The sequence below is a fragment of the Mirounga leonina genome, unplaced genomic scaffold (assembly GCF_011800145.1).
Source record: "Mirounga leonina isolate KUSES-001 unplaced genomic scaffold, KU_Mleo_1.0 Mir_126, whole genome shotgun sequence".
Classification (NCBI taxonomy): Eukaryota; Metazoa; Chordata; class Mammalia; order Carnivora; family Phocidae; genus Mirounga; species Mirounga leonina.
The window spans coordinates 5987767-6011235 of record NW_023270314.1 but is presented as its reverse complement, the minus strand read 5'-3'; the positions used below and the strand labels follow the sequence as shown (position 1 = coordinate 6011235).

General features: G+C 34.7%; 1 protein-coding gene across 7 annotated transcripts in view; it reads right to left on the bottom strand.

The window, feature by feature from the left end:
• Positions 1-23469, bottom strand: part of OSBPL8 (oxysterol binding protein like 8) — a 159495-nt gene that overhangs the window by 63801 nt on the left and 72225 nt on the right. For 2 of the 7 annotated variants that reach the window (XM_035002092.1, XM_035002093.1), the window contains 2 exons: positions 22471-22507; positions 13389-13526 (listed from right to left, as the gene is read on the bottom strand). In XM_035002092.1, the coding sequence (XP_034857983.1) occupies positions 13389-13526; positions 22471-22507 (175 nt within the window). Of the gene's footprint in view, positions 1-13388; positions 13527-22470; positions 22770-23469 lie in introns of those variants that run through there. The other 5 variants (XM_035002094.1, XM_035002095.1, XM_035002097.1 and 2 more) reach the window with 3 other exon arrangements.

The following is a 23469-nucleotide window of genomic DNA, read 5'->3' as shown; positions in this document are numbered from 1 at the left end:
ACATGTGAGCTCTTCAACAGAAATAAACAAATCGGGTGTCTGTGATTTCTATTTAATCACAGCTGGCCATTACATAGGTTTTGTTGTTTGGGGCAGGGAGTAGGCTTTTGTTCTCTTTGGACATAATAAAGTCAAGGCACTAACAATTATGTACATTCAAACTTGGTTATTTTAAATTTGATCTTCAGTGGTACTATAAATAAGGTACTGCACTGCAGTCTCCATATATGTTTATTACTTTTCTGTATTTTAGAGTTGCTTAAAAGTATACAAAATGTACAGTTACTAAAACAGCTAATTTTTCCTTTTCTCTCCCTTTGAAAGGAAGGGGGTCTAGTTGTTCCTACATGGCTAGAATCATAATAAACAATGTATCAGTAATTTGTAACATAAATTATTGCAGTGTGTTAGTAATAATCTTAAAACGTTTCCCAAAGTTCATTTTATTTTGATCAGTTCAGTATACTGCACTAATTATTTTAGGTATTTTCATTATATGAGATCTACCATGTGTCAGAGATGATTGAATCTAAGTGTTGAACTGCTAGCAGAACTTGTACACTTAACAGCAATTCAGAATTAGTAAGGAAAACAGTTCACCAGTGTGTAGTTTTATATTGAAGTGCTCAAGTTGGAATAAAGTGGTACAAAAAACAGAAACAAAAACAAAAATATAAAACAAAAAACCCCCACCATATCCATCATTTTGATGTTCTTACTAGGAAGGTTTTTTCTGAATGTCTAGTTTGCTATATTACTGGAAGTGTAACATGTAAAGTTCACTTACATGTTTTCATGTTTCCTTATGTTTCCCTACTTCCTGTCCCTAAATTTCCTAATTACAAATTGGGACTGAGAATATTTGGTTTGTTCTTGCTTTCTAGTACAGAATTCTGTACACCAAACAGAATAAAGGCCAGCTTGATGGGAGAGACCCTTGGAAAATCCTCTAGTCCCCAGGGGGAATTTGTCCATCTGTCACAAACCCTGCCTTTATCTGGAAAAAAGTTTGCTAAACTTCACTGTGTCATTCTTAAATAAAACCTACGTATGTTCAAAATTACAACAACCAAAATGAAAACAAAAATTTCTATGAAACTATCTTCTCTCAGAAATTATGCAAATATTGGTAAATTAAGTTACTATCTTGCTATACATTTACTAACATAACAATACAGAAAACTTGCATTTCCATGCCTCAAATAAGGAAAGGAAAATTGTAGCAGTTAACTCTATAGGTGAAACTATTTTACCACTCTTGCTAAGAAGGTAATCTCAACCTCTCAGACTTTGGAAACAAATGGGAGAAAATCCCAACAGGAAAGAGCTGAGAGACTAGTGCAAATAATACTTGACAATCCTTTAATGTTATCTTAAGTAAACACACACACATCTTAAGTAAATATATGTATGTACACACACATATATATTTTAATTAGATACACGCACACAGAATATTTATAGAGGAAAAAGTGTCTTTTAGTATTCTTTATGTTCATCTTAACTGCTTTGATAAGAAGCAACTAAAAATGCCTGGCAAGGATAAGAGAGAACCCTCTCATCTTTGTAAAGATGTTTAAAACAGAGCTAAATTATTCATTCTCACTTTTCAATAAATGTTTTCAAGTATTTCAGTTTCCCCTACAGGAGCACAGGAACATTTGAAAAGCATAGATATTGCAACATTTCACAAGAGAGATTTAGAAAAATATTTCATTCTCATTTTTTTAAATTTGCCAAATATTATAATCCTTTTTTCATTATTTAATAGATATTTTCATACCTCTCTAAGAAGCAACTATCTGAACACAAGGAATTTCAAACAGAAAACAATTGTGTCTTAAAAAATAACTTCAAAAATCTAACAGTGAGGATTCAATAACTCAGAAGAAAATTAACATAACCTTTAACGTATACTATCTGTAATGAAAACAAACTATGGCTACAAACCAAAGCACAGCAATTAGGAGAAAAAAAAATTAGAGGTAGTGCGGATAAATTCAAGTACTCTTTCAGGTAAAACAATTTTCATGAAATAGAACACATATATTCAAGACATATTTGTTATGTGTGTGTAGTCTCATAAATGCTCAAGAATTGATCCTAGAAATATCTTACCAAGGAAGGAAGAATTGCTTCGATTCATGGAGGAAATTGACTTCTTGGTCTCCTTTTGTCTATAAACCATTTTAATGAAGGTGCCACCTGAGATTATACCAGTGAGGGCTAAAACTGTCACCCTGGGGAATCGGTACAACATCTTCACACTAGCAAACTCTGCAAAGAAAATCCCCCTTTACTTTAAAGTTTTCTATTAAGTTGTAGACACAGACCCATCATGTCATGTTTAATGCTACCAGGGAATTCAAGTGAAGGGACTTGGCAGGGTTAAGAGAATTTGCTGACGGATAAGAGAAACACAATACTAAGTATATAACATTTTAATTCAAGTCTAGATAAAGCAAGCATGGTCTAAATTAATTTTGATAAAACTGGTTAAGCAGGTAACTGATTAAGTAGGTAACTTTCAGTTCTAAAAGTTTTTAAATTTTAAACATTTAAAAATTAGTTTGCCTTTAAGTTTTGGCAAAGCAACATTTTATATTCTCTTATAAAGCACTACAACTGAAAGATGGTTTTGTAAAGCTAAAAGCATGCAAAATAGCTTTTTATGACCAAAGAATTACAAGATGAATTATAGCAACTCATCAAGCTTTGATAACAATCTCAATGTCATGTAGTGAGAACAGAATATCTATCCATGAGATGAGCTTTAATTTAGTCTCTAGGCTCCCTTGGCACTGCACTTTCAAAAGTAGAGGGGAGGAAAGGCAGACAACAACACTAATTAATATACATGTCTTTCTTTCTTGATGAAAAGCCGAAATAAAGGTCAAAGGAGCATAAAACAAATACCATCCTATTTAAGAGACTGTAATCATACTAAAGTTAAAAGTACTTTTAAGTAAACTGGTATACTTAACTTTGAATAAGGTAAAAAATCTGACACATAAATAATTTCTGGAATAATCTAATTCATTACCATAACCTAAATATATGACAAATAAAAGACTACCTTGATGTGTGTGGACTCTAGTGAGGAGCATCAGTCTCCCTACTTCCTTCAAAAAAAGAAAAGAAAACCCTAAAACAATGGAAGGAAACCACACTACAAAAAAAAACAAAAACAAAAACAAAAAAACTTAACTGTTTTTTAAGGGATAATGACCCACATTAAATTGGTATGAATCAATATGCATGAAGGAGACTCAGCTAGAAAACAGGAACAATCAGAATCTTTGCCATCCTAAAGCAACGGCAAAACAAACTTCTAACACAATAGCATGTATAAAACAAAAAGAAAATAGCTGGCACTGTAATTCACTCCAGTAGAGTGCAGTAAGACTTCGGGCTTTGACAGTCCTGAGATTGAAAACTGCCTCAGACATTTACAAGTTTTGTGAATTTGAACAAATTTTCTTAACATCCCGAAATCCTTAGTTTCCTCACTTATAAAACTGATATAGTAACTGTGCCTGTGTCTTATGGGATTATTTCAATAGTTCAATATAGTTTTGCACATACAACTTTTAGCATATTAGCTAAACTTGATAAATGGTAGCTAGTAGCATTAGTCCAGGATATAGGATCAATATATATGCCATTTTTTCCACTCTCTTGTAGGACTCTCTCTTTAGCAAACACAGGAACAATACTGTATGTGAGGTTCATGTCATATTCATGTACAGGTTTTAGGACATGAGTATCACCTCCAAACTTGCAACTATTCATTAAAAAATGAGATTAAAGCTTCACAAGGGCAGGGACTGGCACATAAAAGGTGCTCAGTAAAGACATTCATTCATTCACTCAACTTAAAAGTACCTAATATGTTCCAGGTACTATGTGTGCTAGGAATAGAAAAAAAAAGAAAAAAAAAAGGACAAGCTGTCATGAGGAGTTTAATGACAATGACATTTACTCTCTACACCTTTCTTCCTTTTACATTAATCCTCAATTATTTTATCATTTCAGTATTCATCTGTTGGAGAACCCTTGCCTCAGCCCCCACAACCACTTACTTATACAATGCCTTTAAGCTGTCCACTAATTTGGACATTTCCTCCTACAGAACTACCCCCCTCCCACCAAAGCATTCACCAAACTCACCCATTAAACCTCCATTCCCCTGCCAGCATCCTACACCTACTCTGCCATGATTACTTTTATTGCACATACCTAGTAAAACCTAACCTTACAGATGAAAATCTCACACTGAGGCAGATTAATACCAACCTCAACTGAGGACTGAACACTACTTGGCACCCCCACTAACATGGTTCCTCTACTTTCCAGCTGTATTCCTAGTCCTGTCAATCCCTTCACCTGCACACTACATCCCATCCCTGCTGCCTCCTCTGAGACCTACCCTATTAACTCCCCCATCTTTCTCACATGTTTTGTATTTCTCTCTACCGACTTTATCCTTTGAAAGTCTGGACACGCTCAAATATCTCCTTTCTTACATCTCCTTCTTGCCCCATGTCTTTCTCTAGCTACCATACACTTTCTATCCCTTCAAGGGCACAATTCCTGAAAGAGTCTGCTATCTGAACTGTCTCCAATTCCTTATCTTTCTTACTAAATTTTATTGCTATCAGCTTCTGCCTTCATCACTTTCCCTAAAACTGATTTCACAAAAGCAAGAAATCACATCTTGTCAATGGATAATTTTTCAGTTGTCTTAACTGGCTTGACTTCTGAGCTGTATGTAAAACTACAGGTCACTTGCCCTCCTTCATAAAACCATCTGCTTCATTCTTCTGGGCTACAACACTTCTTTACCAATTCTTTCTCCATCAGATCCTTAAATGTTGACATTTTTTTTAAGGATGGTATTCCAACTACTTTTTTCAGGCTTCAATTCTTCCCAAACTTTTTATAACTCATGACTTGAGAAATATATTTTGCATCCCAGGATCCTGGGATCAAGCCCCACGTCTGGAGCAGGGAGCCTGCTTCTCCCTCTCCCTCTGCCTGTCTCTCTGCCTACTTGCACTCTCTATCTCTCTGTCAAAAATAAATAAATAAAATCTTAAAAAAAAAAAAAAAGAATAAAGTCCATTTCTTGATGGGCAATTTGCAGGACACAGTAAAAAAAAAAGTCATGTAAGATGAAAGACATTACTGCCGTCATCTTTGAAAATGAAATACACCACAGTCCACCTAATTCATATTCCTTCCACATGTAAAATATACTCATCATCTCCCCCCAACCAAAATGTCATCCTATTATAGCACTGGCTGTAAGGCCAGGATCTAGTTATTTAAATCAGGTTCAAGTGCAAATGGTACTCCTTGGGTTTAGTTCCTCACATATAACTCCTCAGCTAGAGCTCCTATTAAACCAAGATCCTATCACCTCAAAAAATAACTTATTTGCCCCACTGCAGTAAGCCAGGGATAGGACTGCAATGGACACTTGAGTTCAAAAGATGCAGAGGATAATGAGTTACACAGAAGGCACAACAGTGCCATAGCAACTGTGAAATCTGCTGGGCACATGTCATCAGCAGTTTGATTAGAACAGTCATGTTCTTTGAAAATAGTCCTTTGTGAATCATGACTCTGCCCTCTGGGCTCCTGGCTCCATTCTCCGAGTCAGTCTTCCTCTTTCTTAAGAAATGGTCCATGTTTGCAACAGTGGAGCTTTCTCAGCTTGCTTCATGCCCACACAGGACTGGGAGTCTCCCCTCCCCCCAAAAGGCTCTACTTAATTGAAATATGTCTATCCTTTTCCATCTAAGCTGGTGGTGCTTCCATTAGCATCATTCTTATAAAAACTTTTTGAGTTTCTTATGAATTTTATTAGAATAATCTCAATGAAACAGATGGCACAACCAAAAATTTCTTTGAGATAGACCATTCACTACTTTGGGCTATGCCATGGTGCTATACGAGAGCAGACTTAAGAGCCTTAGAAGCTCTTTTGGCTAGCTGAGATATTCTAAAAGGTACACCTTTAAGACCTTTTGAAGCCCTTTGTCTAGCTGAAAGGATCCAAGAGACATTGCCTTAAATCTTTCTGAAGTTGCAACATAAAATCTTACAGAAGCACTCTTAATCTGATCCTTACTCTGAGGCTATTTTTTACTAATGGCACCCTAGGATTTGAGAAGTATTCAGATAAGCAAAGGGAAGGGAGAGGACATTCCATAATGGAGGACCAGGGTAAATAAAAGCATAGTCAAACTGGGGAATAGAGAAGAAAGCCATCTTGCTGGGTTCATGATGAGGGGAAACACAAAATGAAATTGGAAAGGTACTGTAAAATCAGACAAACTAGGAGTCCTGACTACCAGATTACGGAATCTGGAATTTATGCTCTTGACTATTTGTCCAAATGTTACTACATTAGAGACATTTGGAGAGCTTTATAAATACACGGCCTCAGGGCGCCTGGGTGGCTCAGTCGTTAAGCGTCTGCCTTCGGCTCAGGTCGTGATCCCAGGGTCCTGGGATCGAGCCCCGCATCGGGCTCCCTGCTCGGCGGGAGGCCTGCTTCTCCCTCTCCCATTCCCCCTGCTTGTGTTCCCTCTCTCGCTGTGTCTCTGTCAAATAAATAAATAAAATCTTTAAATAAATAAATAAATAAATAAATACACGGCCTCGCCCTAGAGGAGGAAAAAAAAAAGGTCCTAGAGATTTCATAAGGCTGGAGCAGAAATCTGTATCTAAGCAAAGCTCCCAGGTGATTCTCAGACACAGCCAGACTCAACAGCCACTGCTTTAAGCAACAGTCAACTGTCAACTTTTTGAGAATGGGACCAACAGAATTGCAGGCATCTAGTGAACTTTCTGGTTACAAGCTTGAATAATCAAAAGCTGTATTTTCGTTTGTAATTTTCTATTTCTCTTTATTCATATTATTTCCCTCAGAGACCTACTTCAGAGGATCTATGTACTCTCTGCCTATATACATCTACAAAAGCCCCATTCCCATAATAATCTCACCTTAACACAAGGTTGTTTTGTTAAGAAAGATGAGCCTGAGGGGAGCCTGGGTGGCTCAGTCACTTCAACATCACACTCTTGGTTTCAGCTCAGGTCATGATCTCATGAGTCATGGGATTGAGCCTGCGTCAGGCTCCTCGTTCAGCAGGGAGTATGCTTGAAGATTCTTTCCCTCTGCCCCCACCCCACTTGCACACACGTGCACACTCTTTCTCTAAAATAAATAAATCTTTAAAAAAAGAAAAAGAAAGAAAGATGAGCCTAGCATACTAGAGGGCAAGGTCTTAATAGAATTAGGAGGGTGTGCTACATAGGTATGAAATAATAAAGACCTGGCTTCAGATATAATAGTAAGAATGAAAAGAGAGATCAGAGCTTTAATGCTGTTAACACATTTAATGACTAGCATTAAATGTTAGTCATTATTACTGTCAATAACACTTTTTAGAGATCACAGAAAATGTTCTCTGCAACCTTAGGGTACACAAAGATTTCTTCAGTAGAGATGGGGGGAAAAAAGCTTGAATCATAGGGTAAAAAATGATAAACTGGGCTTCATCAAAACTAAAAAACATCTACTCCTTGAAAGAAATCATTTGTACAATGAAAAGGTATGCCAAAACTTAAAGCAAATACAATAAACACAGCTAGCAAAGCATGATACTGAAATACACAAAGAACTCTTAAAATTCAATAATAAGATAAACATACCGGTTGTTTAAATAAGGGTAAAAACTCTGAACTTACACTTCAAATATACCAGTGGCCAATGAGTATGTGAAAAGATAAACATCATTAGTTATAAGAGGAATGCAAATTAAAACCACAATGTGATACCACTACATGCTCACTAGAATGGCTAAATAAAAAAGGTTGAGAATACAGAGCAACTGAAATGCTCATATGCTGCTAACAGAAATATAAAATGGTACAACTACTTTGGAACTAGTTTGGCCAATTTCTTATAAAGTAAAATATATACTCACCACCTGACTCTGTAATTGCACTGTTATATATTACTCAAAAACAAAAACAAAAATGAAAAAGAAAACTCAAAATCTCCACAGAAAGCATTCTACATATAATGGAGTTCTATCAAAAGACACAGGAGCCAAAGTTAAAAGTTTAGAAAATTTGAGCATCAAAAAACTTAATGACTGGGGCGCCTGGGTGGCTCAGTCGTTAAGCGTCTGCCTTCGGCTCAGGTCATGATCCCAGGGTCTTGGGATCGAGCCCCGCATCGGGCTCCCTGCTCCGCGGGAAGCCTGCTTCTTCTTCTCCCACTCACCCTGCTTGTGTTCCCTCTCTCGCTGTGTCTCTCTCTGTCAAATAAATAAAATCTTTAAAAAAAAAAAAAAAAAAAAACTTAATGACTAATTCACTGAAACTAAAAAACAAACAAACAAAACCAAGTTCTGGAATCATATCTAGGTTCAAATTCAAACTCTATCATATATTATTTGTGTGAACTGGGGCAAGGAAATTACCCTTACCAATTGCTCAATTTCCTCACTTGTGAAACAGGGAGAATGATTTATACACCATAAGGTTATTGCAAGACTTCCAGGAACTAATGCGTGTAAAAAGCACTTAGAGAAATAAAGAGCATTAAATGTTAGTCATTATTACCGTCAGTAAGTTTTTGGAACTCTCTTTCCATTCAGAAGCTGATAATACTAAGCAAGAGTATTTGAGACATGGCAGACAATTCAAAGAGGTTCACAGGACATTTGTTAATCTCCTACAGCAGTTTATCCTCATCATAATCAAGAGTTAATGGATACAGGGGCACTTGAGTGGCTCAGCCTGTTGAGCGTCTGACTCTTGGTTTCAGCTCCGGTCATATCTCAGGGTTGTGAGATGGAGCCCTGTGTAGAGCTCCTCGCTCAGCAGGGAGTCTGCTTGAGATTATCTCTCTCCCTCTCTCTCTGCCCTTACCCCCTATTCATGGACACACACTCTTTCTCGCTCTCTCTAAAATAAGTAAATCTTTTTTTCTTAAAGAAAGTTAATTGATATATCTTATTTTAAACAAATTTGACACCTGGAAACTATGTTATAGAATTTCAGTAAACCAGAGGGAGATATCTTGCATTACACAAAGCCAACAGGTTGACTTTAATAAATAAGAGCATTCAGAATGTAATTCACTCCACAAATATTAATTTACCTGTAACTAATGCAGGAACACTTAGGTGCAAATCAAGATATAACTGACATTGCAGCTGCTTTAAATGCAAAAATTAGAGGTTTACATGGGCCATCCATGCTAAAAAGAATTTCTAAATGAGCCTCTGTAAGATGCTGAAGTACAGCAACAACTGAAATATCAGCTTTTAACCCAAACAGAATCATTTAAAATAATATTAATAATAAATGTTATTTATTAATCAGCTGTCACGAATGGTTATTATTTACCAAACTATGTTCTAGGCTTTTTATATGTACTAACATTTTAAGCCTTATAAAAATCTTATGTGCTAGGTACTATTATTATCTTCATTTTACCAATGATTGAAATACAAAGAATATATTAAAAATGTATGAGTTCTTTATCATATTAAAAAAATTTTAAAGGCCAAAAAAATTTATGTGTCACCACTGGAAACAGACTTTACATCATCTCTTTAATCTAAATATGGGTTCTCAGACAGAAACAACCGTTTATCCTGCCTTTCCTATAGGAACTATATTTTAATGTTTACCAAGTAACTCTACAATTAAGATCTCTTCTTTACAGAAAAATTTTAGTAACAAATGTAAAAAGAATGACAGAATTAGAAAATCACCATTTTTCAACCCCTAATATTTTAACTGATTAAATAGTCATCAAAGGATGCTTACATCCTTAAGAAAAAAGTTGATGGGGGAAAAGACTATTTAGCAGGTGTCAACTGGATCTATTTTACTTTCAGGTCAGAAGGGGAAAAAGGATGAACCTTTAGAAGATAGGGCTGTCACCACCTGAACCTACTGATCAATCTTAAGTCACTAACAGTGGGACAATCAAACATTAAGTGAATTCTCATGTGATGCAGATACATTTCCCCCCTCCACAGTACACATCTCCTACAAAATAATCTCACCATAAATGTTCAACCTGAATGCAATCAATGTTGCATTTAACTTCCAGTTTACAGAATATAAAGATAGAAAAACAAATTAAATAATCCTGCAAGAAGGTGATCCAATGTAAAAGGTAAAACATTCCATAGGAACACTGATCCAGTTTTACAAAAAAAGCCAAAAGTAACAAGAGAAAATAAAAGTAAACAAGGAGACTCTTTGGGATTAAAGGAAATATAATGACATAAAAACAAAATACAATCTATGAGCCTTTCTTGGATCAGCCTACTGTAATAAGCCTACTGTAAAGAGATGTGGGAACAATTGTGGAAATTTGAATATGGACTAGGTATTAGCCTATGTTAAGTAATTATCACTAATTCTGTTAGAGGCCTTAATGGTTATGTAAGAAAATGTTTTTAACTGCATTAAGTATTTTGGGATACAATATCATGAGGTCTGTAACTTATTCTAAATATCCCAGCCTCACCCTCAAATAAATGAAACAAATATGAGAAAAAGTTAATGATTTCCTAAATCTACCTAATGAGTATGTTAGTGTTCACTGTACTATTCTCTCAAATTCCGTTTGTCTGAAAATGTTCATGATAAATATAAATGAGGGTAGTTTTAATTATTAGTAACTAACCTTTTTCTTCATTAAGTCCCAAGTTAAAGTTAATTCCTCTAAATATTCTAGTACACGGATACATGAATTAGATGAATCTATTACAGTCAAAATTGTGATGCACAGAATGGAAAAACCACATAAACTACATCCATCCAGAATTTTATCTTAATGAAGGTTATTTATACCAGTGTGTACCATATATCCGCTTTTAAGCTTCAAAAAGCATTTTGGCAACAAAAATGCTAACTTCCAAAATACATTCAACAACTATACAATAAATGTTAACATAGTAATTATTTTTGTTTTTATATAAAGTTTTTCCAGTTCCAACAATGGTAAATAAAAATTTTCCAACACTTGACTAGAAAAAATTTTCCACTGAAAGAAACTAGAAAATGATCATGCAACTTACTATTTACCAATTAATATTCATTAAAAAGAACTAAATCCTACTTTCAAAGAATAATTCATAAAGTCACAACATCATTGGGGCACCTGTGTGGCTCAGTCAGTTAAGCAGCTGCCTTCAGTTCAGGTCATGAACCCAGGGTCCTGTGATGGAGCCCTACCTCGGGCTCCCTGCTCAGGGGGAGTCTGCTTCTCCCTCCCCCCTATGCCTCTCCCCCAGCTTGTGTATGAGCTCTCTTTCTCTAATAAATAAAATCTTTAAAAAATAATATAAAATCACAACACCAAAACCTGACTAATTATACGGAGATATTGTGATAGTTAAGACTCCAAATTAAATTTTTAAAAGTATTTGATAACTTTGCTGAGTGCAGCCTGCTTGGGACTCTCTTCACCCTCTCTCTCCTTCACCCTCTACTCCTCCCCACCACTCGCTTAAATAAAATCTTTTTTAAAAAATTCCAATGGTATTTTTCACAGAAACAGAACAAAAAAATTCTAAAATTTGTATGGAACCACAAAAGACCCTGAATAATCAAAATATCCTGAAAAAGAAGAACAAAGCTGAAGGCGTCACATTCCCTGGTTTCAAACTATAACACAGAGCTATGGTAATCAAAACAGTATGGTATTGGCATAAAAACAGTGCATATTAGCTTTCAAACACCAAATTTAAGTGCTCAGTTTTAAAAGCAGAAGTCTTTCCACCATAGCCATTGTAGTACCACAAGACTTCAAAGCATCTGATTAAATAAACTTTACTAAAAAGCAGAATTCAATACACAAAATTTATCAATTATGAATTAGGAAGTGAGATCCACAATCCCCGGGAGTCCCCAAGACTCTTTTAGAGAGTCTGCAAGGTCAAAACTAGTTCCATAATACATTTTCATTGTGTTGACATTTGCACTGATGGTACAAAAGCAATGTTGGGTAAAACTGCTGACACCTTAGCACAAATCAAGGCACAGGCACCAAACTAGTAGTCACTGATTTCTTCACTGCCATGCACTTAAAGTAAAAGGCCAGTTTCACTTATAGATGTTCTTGATGAAACAGTAAAAATTATTAATCTTAAACCTTGAGTACACATGGCTTTAATATTCTGTATGACAAGAGAAGTATGCATAAAGCACATCTTTGTATTGTATTTTAAAATGTGTCAACACTTAATAGATCTGTATAATTCAGTAAACAACTACTTCCCAAATGATTAATGCATGATGTTAAAAAATCATGCATGAGTAAAGAGCCATTCAAAGTTCAAGATAGAGCAATGGACTTTAACTTAAGAGAGTATGAAAAGATTATTGATATGTTTCAGATTCCATTTTGCAACCAATATTTAAGAAACTACCACTTGCCAAATTTTGGTGTAGTATCAAAGAATACTACCTGTAATTATGTATAAAGCTATTAATGTAATCCTCCATTTTCTGACTACATATATGTCTGAGGCCAGATTTTATTCTTAAACTTCAATCAAACCATCACATCCTAACAGATGAACTGCAGAAGCAGATATGAACATGCAGGTGTCTTTTCTTAAGCTAGATATTACAGAGATTCGCAAAAAATTGTCTGACAGTAGTTCTCAACCAAAGACAATTTGGGACATTTGGCAAAGTATAGAGCTATTGCTGGTTGTATACAACTGGAGAAAGTGCTATTATCATCTAGTGGGTAGAGGACAAAGATGCTGCTAAATATCCCACAATGCACATGACGGCCCCCCACAACAAAGAATTATCCAGCCCAAAATGTCAAAAGTGCCAAATCTGAACGACCATGAGGGAAAAGAATACCACTCTTCTCAATTTTTTTTTTTTTTTGGAAAAGGGAAGGAAGAACATAGTTGTTTTTTAATAAAAATGTTATTCATATTAACCTGTAATGGGTTTATTATTATAATTTTAAATGAATCATTTTAAATGTCTTCATTCTAATTTATAATAAATATCAATAGGTTAATCCATGTAAGAGTTCTTTGAGGTCTTCAATAATTTTTAACATAGTAAAGGAGTCTTGAGACCACAAAGTTTGAGAATCTCTCAATTAGAAGAAAAGTGTAAGTAACCAAGTACACTAGAGAATATAAGAGGAATTAAAAGGACTCTAAAGGAAAATAAACTCATTTCAAGAGTATAATGGATGACCAAAACAAATTAAAAAAACACTATAAAACCAAATAGTTACAAATAGTTATGGTAGACCTAAAATGTCATTCTCCCCTTAAAACAACAACAAAATTAAAAGCACAATTTCTTACCCTGACTATGAGGACTTGCTGGACTAAAAGATGGCTGGTACAAATCTTTGGTTGGCGTTGGATAAGCTTCTTTCCCTTGGCGCTGACTCATCTTTCCTGGTGTCAGAAGTTGAGATTCGTCACTGTTTGCTACCACAGCTCAAGGAAAGAAGGCAAAAAGAATTAGTACTTATGTTACAGATTTACAAAATGGCATGGTTAATAACATGGAATAGAACAAAGACTGAAATAGCCTCAGTGGTTACGTTCATTTTACCAACTCCATACTTTAATTTGCATAATTGCTTTTTCTTTTAATTGTAGTTTTCCATCAATCCAAGAGAAACTGATAGGTATGCATGAGTCAAATTACACAAAATACAGACATTATAAAAATGAAAACACACAGTCGACTGATAATGAAAGGTAATCCAAGGTTACTATGGATTTTTCACTGTTCTATTAACTCTTTATATTTGCCAATAAAGCAATAAACGAGACAAATAAATTTCATAAAAGAAATACAAATGTCAATAAACATATGAAGATAGTCAACCTTCATTAGTGATCAGAAAAAATACAAATTAGTAGCAGCATAAAATATTTACATTCACTAGAATTTATACTCTAATTTCTAATTTGCATGAAAAGTAGGTACGATTTCTAGAGATGATTTTAGAGATAGGAAAACTTGAGACCGTCTTGCCTAAGACTAAGTAATAGAGGTAAGAGGTCTAACTTAGGAGCATTTGGTTCCAAAGTCTAATCTCTTAAAAGCTTGCTGCCCCAATAATCAATTTAAATAGTGTTTAAAGTTGTTATTCACCTATCTGACCAAGCTACTAATAAAGATAAGCAATTTCCAGTTGCAGAGAGGATAGAAAAGAGAAACACACTCAGTGAAGAAATAGGGCAAATTGTGACCAAATCCACAGTGCCCCAGGGTCTCCATGTCCTTTCATTTTGTTTCTGTGCTTTCTGCCTACAAAAACTTTAGCTTTATCTTTAGGGAGAATGATTCTGTCCTCACTACAGATTTAATTTTTAACTTAACCAGAATTTCACATTCACATTTTTATCACCACATCTTTTAAATCAATTGCTTTAAGTTCAAAATGTTTCCCATTGTGCTAAAGTTTAAGAATTCTATTTTAGCTCTATAAATTTCAGTGTAAAAATTCAAAAAAACTTTCACTTAATACCCAAGATATAAAAAATTTATGTTCCCATCAAGTCCATAAAAAAAGAATCTGCAGACTCCTGAATTTATATCCCTCCCTGAACTAAACTCACATGTCCAATTACCTGCCTTACAATAACCTCTATTACTTAATAGGCATCTCAAATTTATCCAGAGCATAATTCTTGATTCTGCTTATTCTGCAAACCTGCCTCTCCTGCATCTCAGTTAGTGGAATTAATACTCTCCTCCCCCACTTTCCCAAGCCAAAAACCTTAGATATATTCTTCTATTTTTCCTTTCTTTCATGCTTCACATCCAATTCATCTGTGAGATCTTTGTAGTCTACCTTCAAAATTCATCCAGAATCCTTTTACTTCTCCCCACTTCCACAACTACCACCCTGTTCTAAGCCAACCACTGCTTTTCCATTGGATCATAGCAACAGATTTTTACCTAGTCTCCAGACTGTCTCGCTCCTTGCTTGTGTAGAATTCATTCTCTACATAGAAGCCTGAACAATCTTTGTAAATCATGAATCAGATTTGTACCATGCAGAAATATCCTCAACGGCTTTCCATTATACTTGCAATAAGTTCCATGGCATAAGAACTCAAAAGTGGCTGGCCCCCACTTACCTTTCCAACCTCATGCTCTACTATTCTCCTCTGTAGTCACTTGGCTCTAGCTATAATAGCCTTCTTGGTATTCCTCAAAACATGCCATTTTGCCCCAGTCTCTGGGCCTTTAAATCTCTGGTTCCCTCTACCTAGAAAACTCCTATCCCAGACGGTCACACTATTGACCCCCTCATTTGTTGTGTGTTCAAATGTCATCTTTTCAGAAAAGCTCTTCATGGTACCTGTGATAAGTTCTTTTTTTTTTTTTTTTTTAAAGATTTTATTTTATTTATTTGAGACAGAGAGAATGAGAGAGAGAGAGCGCATGAGAGGGGGGAGGGTCAGAGGCAGAAGCAGGCTCCCTGCCGAGCAGGGAGCCCAATGCGGGACTCGATCCAGGGACTCCAGGATCATGACCTGAGCCGAAGGCAGTCGCCTAACCAACTGAGCCACCCAGGCGCCCCTTGTGATAAGTTCTTAATTTTAATATAATACAATTTATAAATTTTTTTGGGTTACTGTGCACCCTGCCACAATTATAATCTATCACTTTATCAAACATGATTTTCATTGTAGCTCTTATCACTGTCTGAAATTATCACTTATCACCGTCTGAAATCATTTGTTTATTGTCTGCCTTCTCCACTAGACCATAAGTTCCACAAGAGAAGGGAGTTTTGTCTGCCTTATATTTCCATAAATCCTCAAGTCCTGGTATGGTTCTGGCGTAGAGAAGGTATAAATAAATTCTACTGTATTAAGATTTTAATCAAACAGTACCATTAAAAGTTAAAAAGAAAAACAGGATACGTGCAACATATACAATTAACAAAGGGTTGGTATCCAAAATATGTTAAAAAATAATAAAAACCCTATTAATCAATTGGAAAAAGACCAACAATTCAACAGGAAAATTTAGAAATCTATCAAAAAGATTAAATACCTAGGAATACATTTAACCAAGGAGATTAAAGACCTGTACACTGAAAACTGTAAGACAGTGATAAAAGAAACTGAAGAAGACACAAATGGAAAGACATTCCATGCTCATGGATTGGAATAATTAATATTGTTAAAATGCCCATACTACCTAAAGCAACCTGCAGATTCAATGCAACCCCTATCAAAATTCCAATGGCAGGGTGCCTGGGTGGCTCAGTCAGTTAAGTGTCCAACTCTTGGTTTCAGCTCAGGTCATGAGATTGAGCCCCACATCGGGCTCCACGCTGAGCTTGGGATTCTTTCCCCATTCCCTGTCATTCTCCTCCTCCCCTAGCTTATGCATGCACTCTCTCTCTAAAATAAATAAATAAAATCTTTAAAAAAAAATTTTTTAATTCCAATGGCATTTTTCACAGAAATAGAACAAAAAATTCTAAAATTTGTATGGAGCCACAAAAGACCCTGAATAATCAAAATAATCTTGAAACAGAAGAACAAAGCTGAAGGCATCATGCTCCCTGGTTTCAAACTATAAAACAGAACTAAGCAAAACAATAATCAAAATAATCAAAACAGTATGATACTGGCATAAAAAAAAGACACAATAGAACAGAATAGAATAGAATAGCCCAAAAATACACCTATGCGTATATGGTCAAATTAATTCATGAAAGGAGCCAAGAATACACAATGGAGAAAGGGCAGTCTCTTCAATAAGTGATACTGGGGAAACTGGACAGCCACATGCAAAAGAATGAAACTGGACCACTATCATACATATTCAAAAATTAACTCAAAATGGATCAAAGACTTGAATATAAGACCTGAAGCCCTAAAACTCCCTAAAAGAAAACACAGGCAGTAAGCTCCTTGACATCAGAACTGGTGATGGTTTTTTGGATCTGACACCAAAAGCAGAGGCAACAAAAGCAAAAATAAACAATAGGACTCCCTAAACTAAAAAGCTTCTGCAGCGCAAAGGGAGCCATCAACAAAATGAAAAGGCAAGCTACTGAATGGGAGAAAGTACTTGCAAGTCATATATCTGATAAGGGGTTAATGTCCAAAATGCATCAAGAGTTTATACAACTCATCAGCAAAAGACAAAAAATTTGACTTAAAAATGGGCACAATGTCTGAACAAACACTCTTCCAAAGGAAATAATGGCCAACAGGTACATGAATAGATGCTAAACACCACTAATCATCAGGAAAATGCAAATCAAAACCTCAATGAGCGATTATCTTCTCACAACTATCAGAATGGCTATTCCCAAAAAAAAGGAAATAACAAGTGTTGACAAGGATATGGAGAAACCTGACTGCCTATGCACAGTTGGTGGGAATGTAAATTGTTGTAGCCACTATGGAAAACAGCATGAAAGGTCCTCAAGAAGTTAATAACAAAAACTACCATATAATCTAGCAATTCAATTTCTGTATATTTTTCTAAGAAAATGAAAACAAAATTCAAAAAGATATATGCACCCCTATGTTCACCATAGCATGGTATTATTTACCATAATCAAGACATGGAAATAATCTAAGTGCCCACTAACGAATGGACTACTACTCAGCCATAAAGAAGAATGAAATTTTGCCATTTATAACATGGACAGACCTTGAGGGAACTATGCTAAGTAAAGTAAGTCTGACAGAGAAAGACAAATATGGTATGATCCAAGTTCAAAAACCAAGTTCATAGATACAGAGAAAAGACACAGGCAGGGGGGTAACAAGTGGACAAGATGGGTGAAGGAAATCAAAGGGTATAAACTTTCAGTTATAGAATAAATAAGTCATGTGAATGAAATGTACAGCATGATGACTATAGTTAATACTAATACTGCATATTTGAAAGTTGCTAAGAGAATAAATCTTAAAAGTTCTCAGGCACCTGGGTGGCTCAGTCAGTTAAGTGTCTGCCTTCGGCTCAGGTCATGATCCCAGGGTCCTGGGATCAAGCCCCGCATCGGGCTCCCTGCTCGGCAGGAAGCCTGCTTCTCCCTCTCCCACTCCCCCTGCTTGTGTTCGTGCTCTTGCTCTCTCTCTGTCAAATAAATAAAATCCTTAAAAAAAAAAATCTTAAAAGTTCTCATAAGAAAAAAAAATCTGTTAACTATGCATGCTGATGGATGTTAACTAGACTTACTGTGGTGACCATCTGCAAAATATACAAATACTGAATCATCACTGTATACCTGAAACTAATATAAATTTGTCAATTGTATCTCCATACAAAAAAAATTTTAATTAAAGAAAAAGAAAAATGAGGGAGGGGTGGACTTGAACAGTGAGTTCATGAAAGAAGAAATTAAACGGCCAATAAATATACAAAAAGATGTTCATCCTCTTTAGTAACCAGAGAAAGACAAACTAAGATCACAATGAAATAAGTATTTTAAACTTAGTAAAACTGACAAAAATTAATAAGCCTGATAACACCAAATGCTGAGAAGGATGGGAATCAATGAGACATTTTAAGCACTGTTGCTGGAGAATAAACTGATATAAGCACTTTAGAGAACAATATAGAACTACCTTATAAAACTGAATTTCAGCATACTCTATGGGTCCAACAATTCCACTTTTAGCTTTATACCTAGAAATAGTATTCTTATATGCATTTACCAAGAGACAACAAGAATGTTCATAAGAGCAAAAATCAAAACAACTTAGTCATCAACTGAAAATAAAATGGATTAATAAACTGCAGTATATGCATATACTGGAATAGCATACAGCAGTGAAAAAAAAAATGATCTGTATCTATACCCCCAAACATGGTTGTATCTTGAAAATATTAACACAAAAAACAAGTTCTAGAATATGACATAAAGCATGATACCACTCATAAAATTAACCAACAAAACTTAGTGACACATATGGAATTTAAAAATATCAAAAAATACATTTTTTAAAAAAGCAAATGATAAAAAATAAAAACTAGTCATCACTTCTTGGGGGCAGGCAAACAGGGATAGAGGAGAGAAGAAGCACATAGTTGAACATGAGGGATTTTAAAGATTCAAGTTCTTGAGTGGTAGGTTCAACACATATTCACTGGATGATTATGCTTTATAATTTATATATACTATATATCTTCTTTTGTAGTATCATATATAATTTATATATGCTACATATATTCTTCTGTGGTATCAGACATCAGTACATTTTAGGCTAATTTAAAATACATTATGAGAAGAACAACTAACAGAATTAAAGTATGCTTCAGTATTCCATAAGTAAGATATAGGTATGTATATCTTGAATAACTTCACTATATAAAGAAGGAAATAGTCTAAGAAGTGCAAATTTGTTGTATCCATCTCCTTCTAACTCCTTACTAGTAGAGGTATTACTATTTATGATTTTGATTATAGAAATAGCAATATACAGAGTATACTGAATATTTAGAAAAAATTTAGGATTTTTTCCCTCTTATTCTCTTATCCCATTTGCAAACATTAACAATTATACAGACAATAGGATTTGCAAAATATAAAAATCATTTTGATGTCCTACATCATTTGTATAATCTTAAGACTATTTGAATGTAAGCTCCAGAAGGGCATTCACTTTGTTTTTATCTGTACCCCTTAGCCTAAAACTGACAATAAATACTTGCTAAATGCAAATGATATTTGACAAATGAATCACTGCATGATTCCAGAATACTTTCTGACACAACTGCCTCACCTACTAAAGATAGCATAACAGTGCCCTCTTATGGTTCTACTTTATAGTGGAAATAAAGTAACCTACTTTGCTATTCATATTGCATTATTAACCTTAAGTATAGTAGAAACTAACCACACTGGAATAATTAATAGTAACATAATTAACATACCAGCTGTAACTTCAAAGGAGAATATGATTCTATAACTACCATCTTACTTTATTAAGTCAACTCATCAATATAAAATCTGAAGAATTTTCTAAACTTCATAGTCTGGAGTTTGCCCTTAATCTAAGGAAGCTAAGATAAAGTTAAATAAGTCATAAATAATCTCTATGTAAATCATAAGACTCCCCTTACAGATGGTGTACCTTTTCTCAAATACTTAAAAGAATCGAAGTATGTTTGTATATATTATTAGAGTTTTTTCATTCAGTACTGATCCTAATATTAATGAAATTACTTTTCACTCAAAGATATGTGATCTCCAGTAAATAATTATATAGCTTTAGCCTTTTAATAGTTGACAGAGTAGAATATAAATTCATCTCTAATATATATTGTATATTCTTATTTGTGTATGCAGAAAATATGTAACCACAATAAATCTCTTCTATTCCAAGTAGAAATTAAAGACCTCCATTCATTTATAAAATCCAATTCCTAAAACAGAACCATTTTAACTTGTATTAAAAATTCTATCCTATTTTTCAGTTCAGCACTGCCAATCAGTTCACTAGAGCCAACATCTAAAAAATGAAGTAACTAAAGTAACTGGAAAATCCACTGAAAATATCTGCCAGGTATCACAAGTAAGGCTGCCAAGAAAACATAAAAATGTTTTGATATCCGTATACTTTTTCAACTTTTAAAATTTCTACTATTCTAATAATACTTGGTATATAACAATATATTTAAAATACTACGAATTATTGCAACTAAGAATTTTTAAAATGATTTTTTTTTTAAGATTTTATTTTTACTTTTAAGTAATACCTATACTCGGTATGCTGGGGTGGCTCAGTCGGTTAAGCGTCTGCCTTCGGCTCAGGTCATGATCCCAGGGCGCTGGGACTGAGTCCCACATCGGACTCCTTGCTCAGTGAGGAGCCTGCTTCACCCTCTGCCTGCCACTACCCCTGCTTGTGCTCTCCCTCTTTGAAATAAATAAAATCTTAAAAAATAATAAAATTTTTTTAAAAAAGTAATCTCTACACCCAACATGGGGCTCGAACTTATAACCACAAAATCAAGAGTTACATGCTCTATGGACTGAGCCAGCTAGGCCTAGCCCCTTTAAAAAGGAATTTTATTTTATTTTTTAAAGATTTTATTTATTTATTTGACAGAGACACAGTGAGAGAGGGAACATAAGCAAGGGGAGGAGGAGAGGGAGAAGCAGGCTTCCCACTGAGCAGAGAACCTGATGCGGGGCTCCATCCCAGGACCCTGAGAGCCGAAGGCAGATGCTTAACGACTGAGCCACCCAGGCACCCCTAAAATGGAATTTTAGCATATTACTTTAAATTGTCTCTTTTTAGAAAAAAATTACATACATACTATAATCAGTATTAGAGACAAATAGCAACCAATCCATACCAAAGAATTTTACAACTAGAAAAATGCTTGCCATTATCTTGCTCAGCCCCTTCTTTAGCCAATGGAAAAAAAAAAAAAGAGCCCCAGAGCAGGAAACTGACTTGCAGTGGTCAAATAACTGTTTAGGAATAAACACTAAAACTTTCTAAATCAATAAAATTTCTACATTTCCCTTCAATAAAGTTTAAATCTTTATCTGATTTATGACACAGTAATATTTTAATTATTTGGTTAGATCTGAATTTAGCAAACTGATGGTTTCATTATGATGTTTTAAAACCAAGAAAGAATACACTGGGCTAGTAACTAATTCTAACTCCTTGATCCTTTAAGTCCTTAGCTTCAGGCTTTTTATCTACAAAGTTAATGCTTTATTAGATGATATCTGAGGCTCCTTTCACCTCAGTAATTCTATGATTTTTCAGTACAAAAGTTGCCTCTGTTACAATGCTCTGAAATTATCTATTAATGGGTAAAACTTCCCTGCTAGACCATGATCTTTAAGGGCAGGGCACATGTTTTACTCATCATATCCGCCCCAAAGCCAGCACAGTGTCTGGTCAAAAAAACTTTTTTTCAGACATAAATTTAATGGGTACATCTTCTAAATCCCTAAGATGAAACATGTTTCACTTATGAAATCCCCAAAGTACAAATAAATGTGTTTCATAACCAAATTATCTATTATGTAAAGATTATGAAAAAAACAAAACAATGTTTCTCATTTCACATGGTAGTGAATTTCTTGTACCATGTCCAGTCTCGAAGTCTGATCTATGCTTTATGAAGATTGTAGAAAGGAATACTATGAAGAAAAGGTCCTGAATTATGAATTAGATAACTAGCTAAGTAAATAATCCATCTTTAGACAATCAAGAAGTAAATACACAAACACTATCAATCTCAGATGGGCACTGAGAGCAGATGGGCACTGAATGACCATTTATATTCTTTGCTTAGAATTTCAGTGTCTAGAAAGAAAAGAATGACTTAATAATCAAAAGAGAAATACTGTATGCCTTTTATAAGTACACAGCAAAATATTATGTCTCCAAATATGCCATTCAAACTTTGGCTACTTACTTGATGGCCCAAGGACATCTTTGCTATCACCAAGAAGCTTTAAATGCAGGGTAATTGAGCAGCAAACAAATACAATCCAAACCAGGAAGAAGCAAAATGCATCAGGATTGAAGCAGCAGTGAAACAAAAGGACAAGGAAAATAAGCATTAGTTTATAAGTAGAAAGCACATGCACATCAATCCTAATAATCACAATTCACACGGAATTTCCTTTGCCACACATAAAAAGATCTTGGTTTAAGTATTATCAAATATTTGTTTAAATTTTGGAAAACAAAGATGGAAAGACAAAAATGAAATCAACTAAGTATTTTGTTTTGAAAATTATTCAAATCAAAAATTATTTTCAATTTTAACTCAAGGTATGGGTTAGGAGTGGTAAAATTATTTAGAAATGTAAGGGACAGCCCAAAGTTGTTCATTCTTTAAATTTAAATGGTTTAAAAATCTATAACACCCATGCACTATTAAATATTAGTTCTGCATGCCATGAAAGCACTTAACACTACATAGAAATTCAGACTGTTTCTTCTATAAAAAGAAAGGAACATTTACTGAGTGCTTATTATATGCCAAGCATTGTGCAAAGAGCTTTTACAAAGACATCAACAAAGTAGAACAAATTTTTTCTCAAATGGCAAAAAAAAAAAAGAGGAATATTAATATTGATTAGAAATGATAAACTGATCAATTTTATTGTCAGACAAATTTTCTTAGGACCCACTAAATATGAAGTGTTAGCACGTGGAGCTACTGGTCATTTGGAAGTACGAAGACCCAATTCTGAAATGAGTAATTCGCAATCAACTAAAAGAAACGGTAAAAGACTACTGACCTTTTGTCTGGTAACTATTTTAACATACAACATTATGCTAAATATTGCCTACTTATATTATGTTAAATGTTGCCTACAGACAAGTGTTTTGGTCTCCCTTGGTAGAAACAGAGTCCTTAGCTTCCCTTCATTCCAAATACCAAGTACGGTAACATCAAAACTAA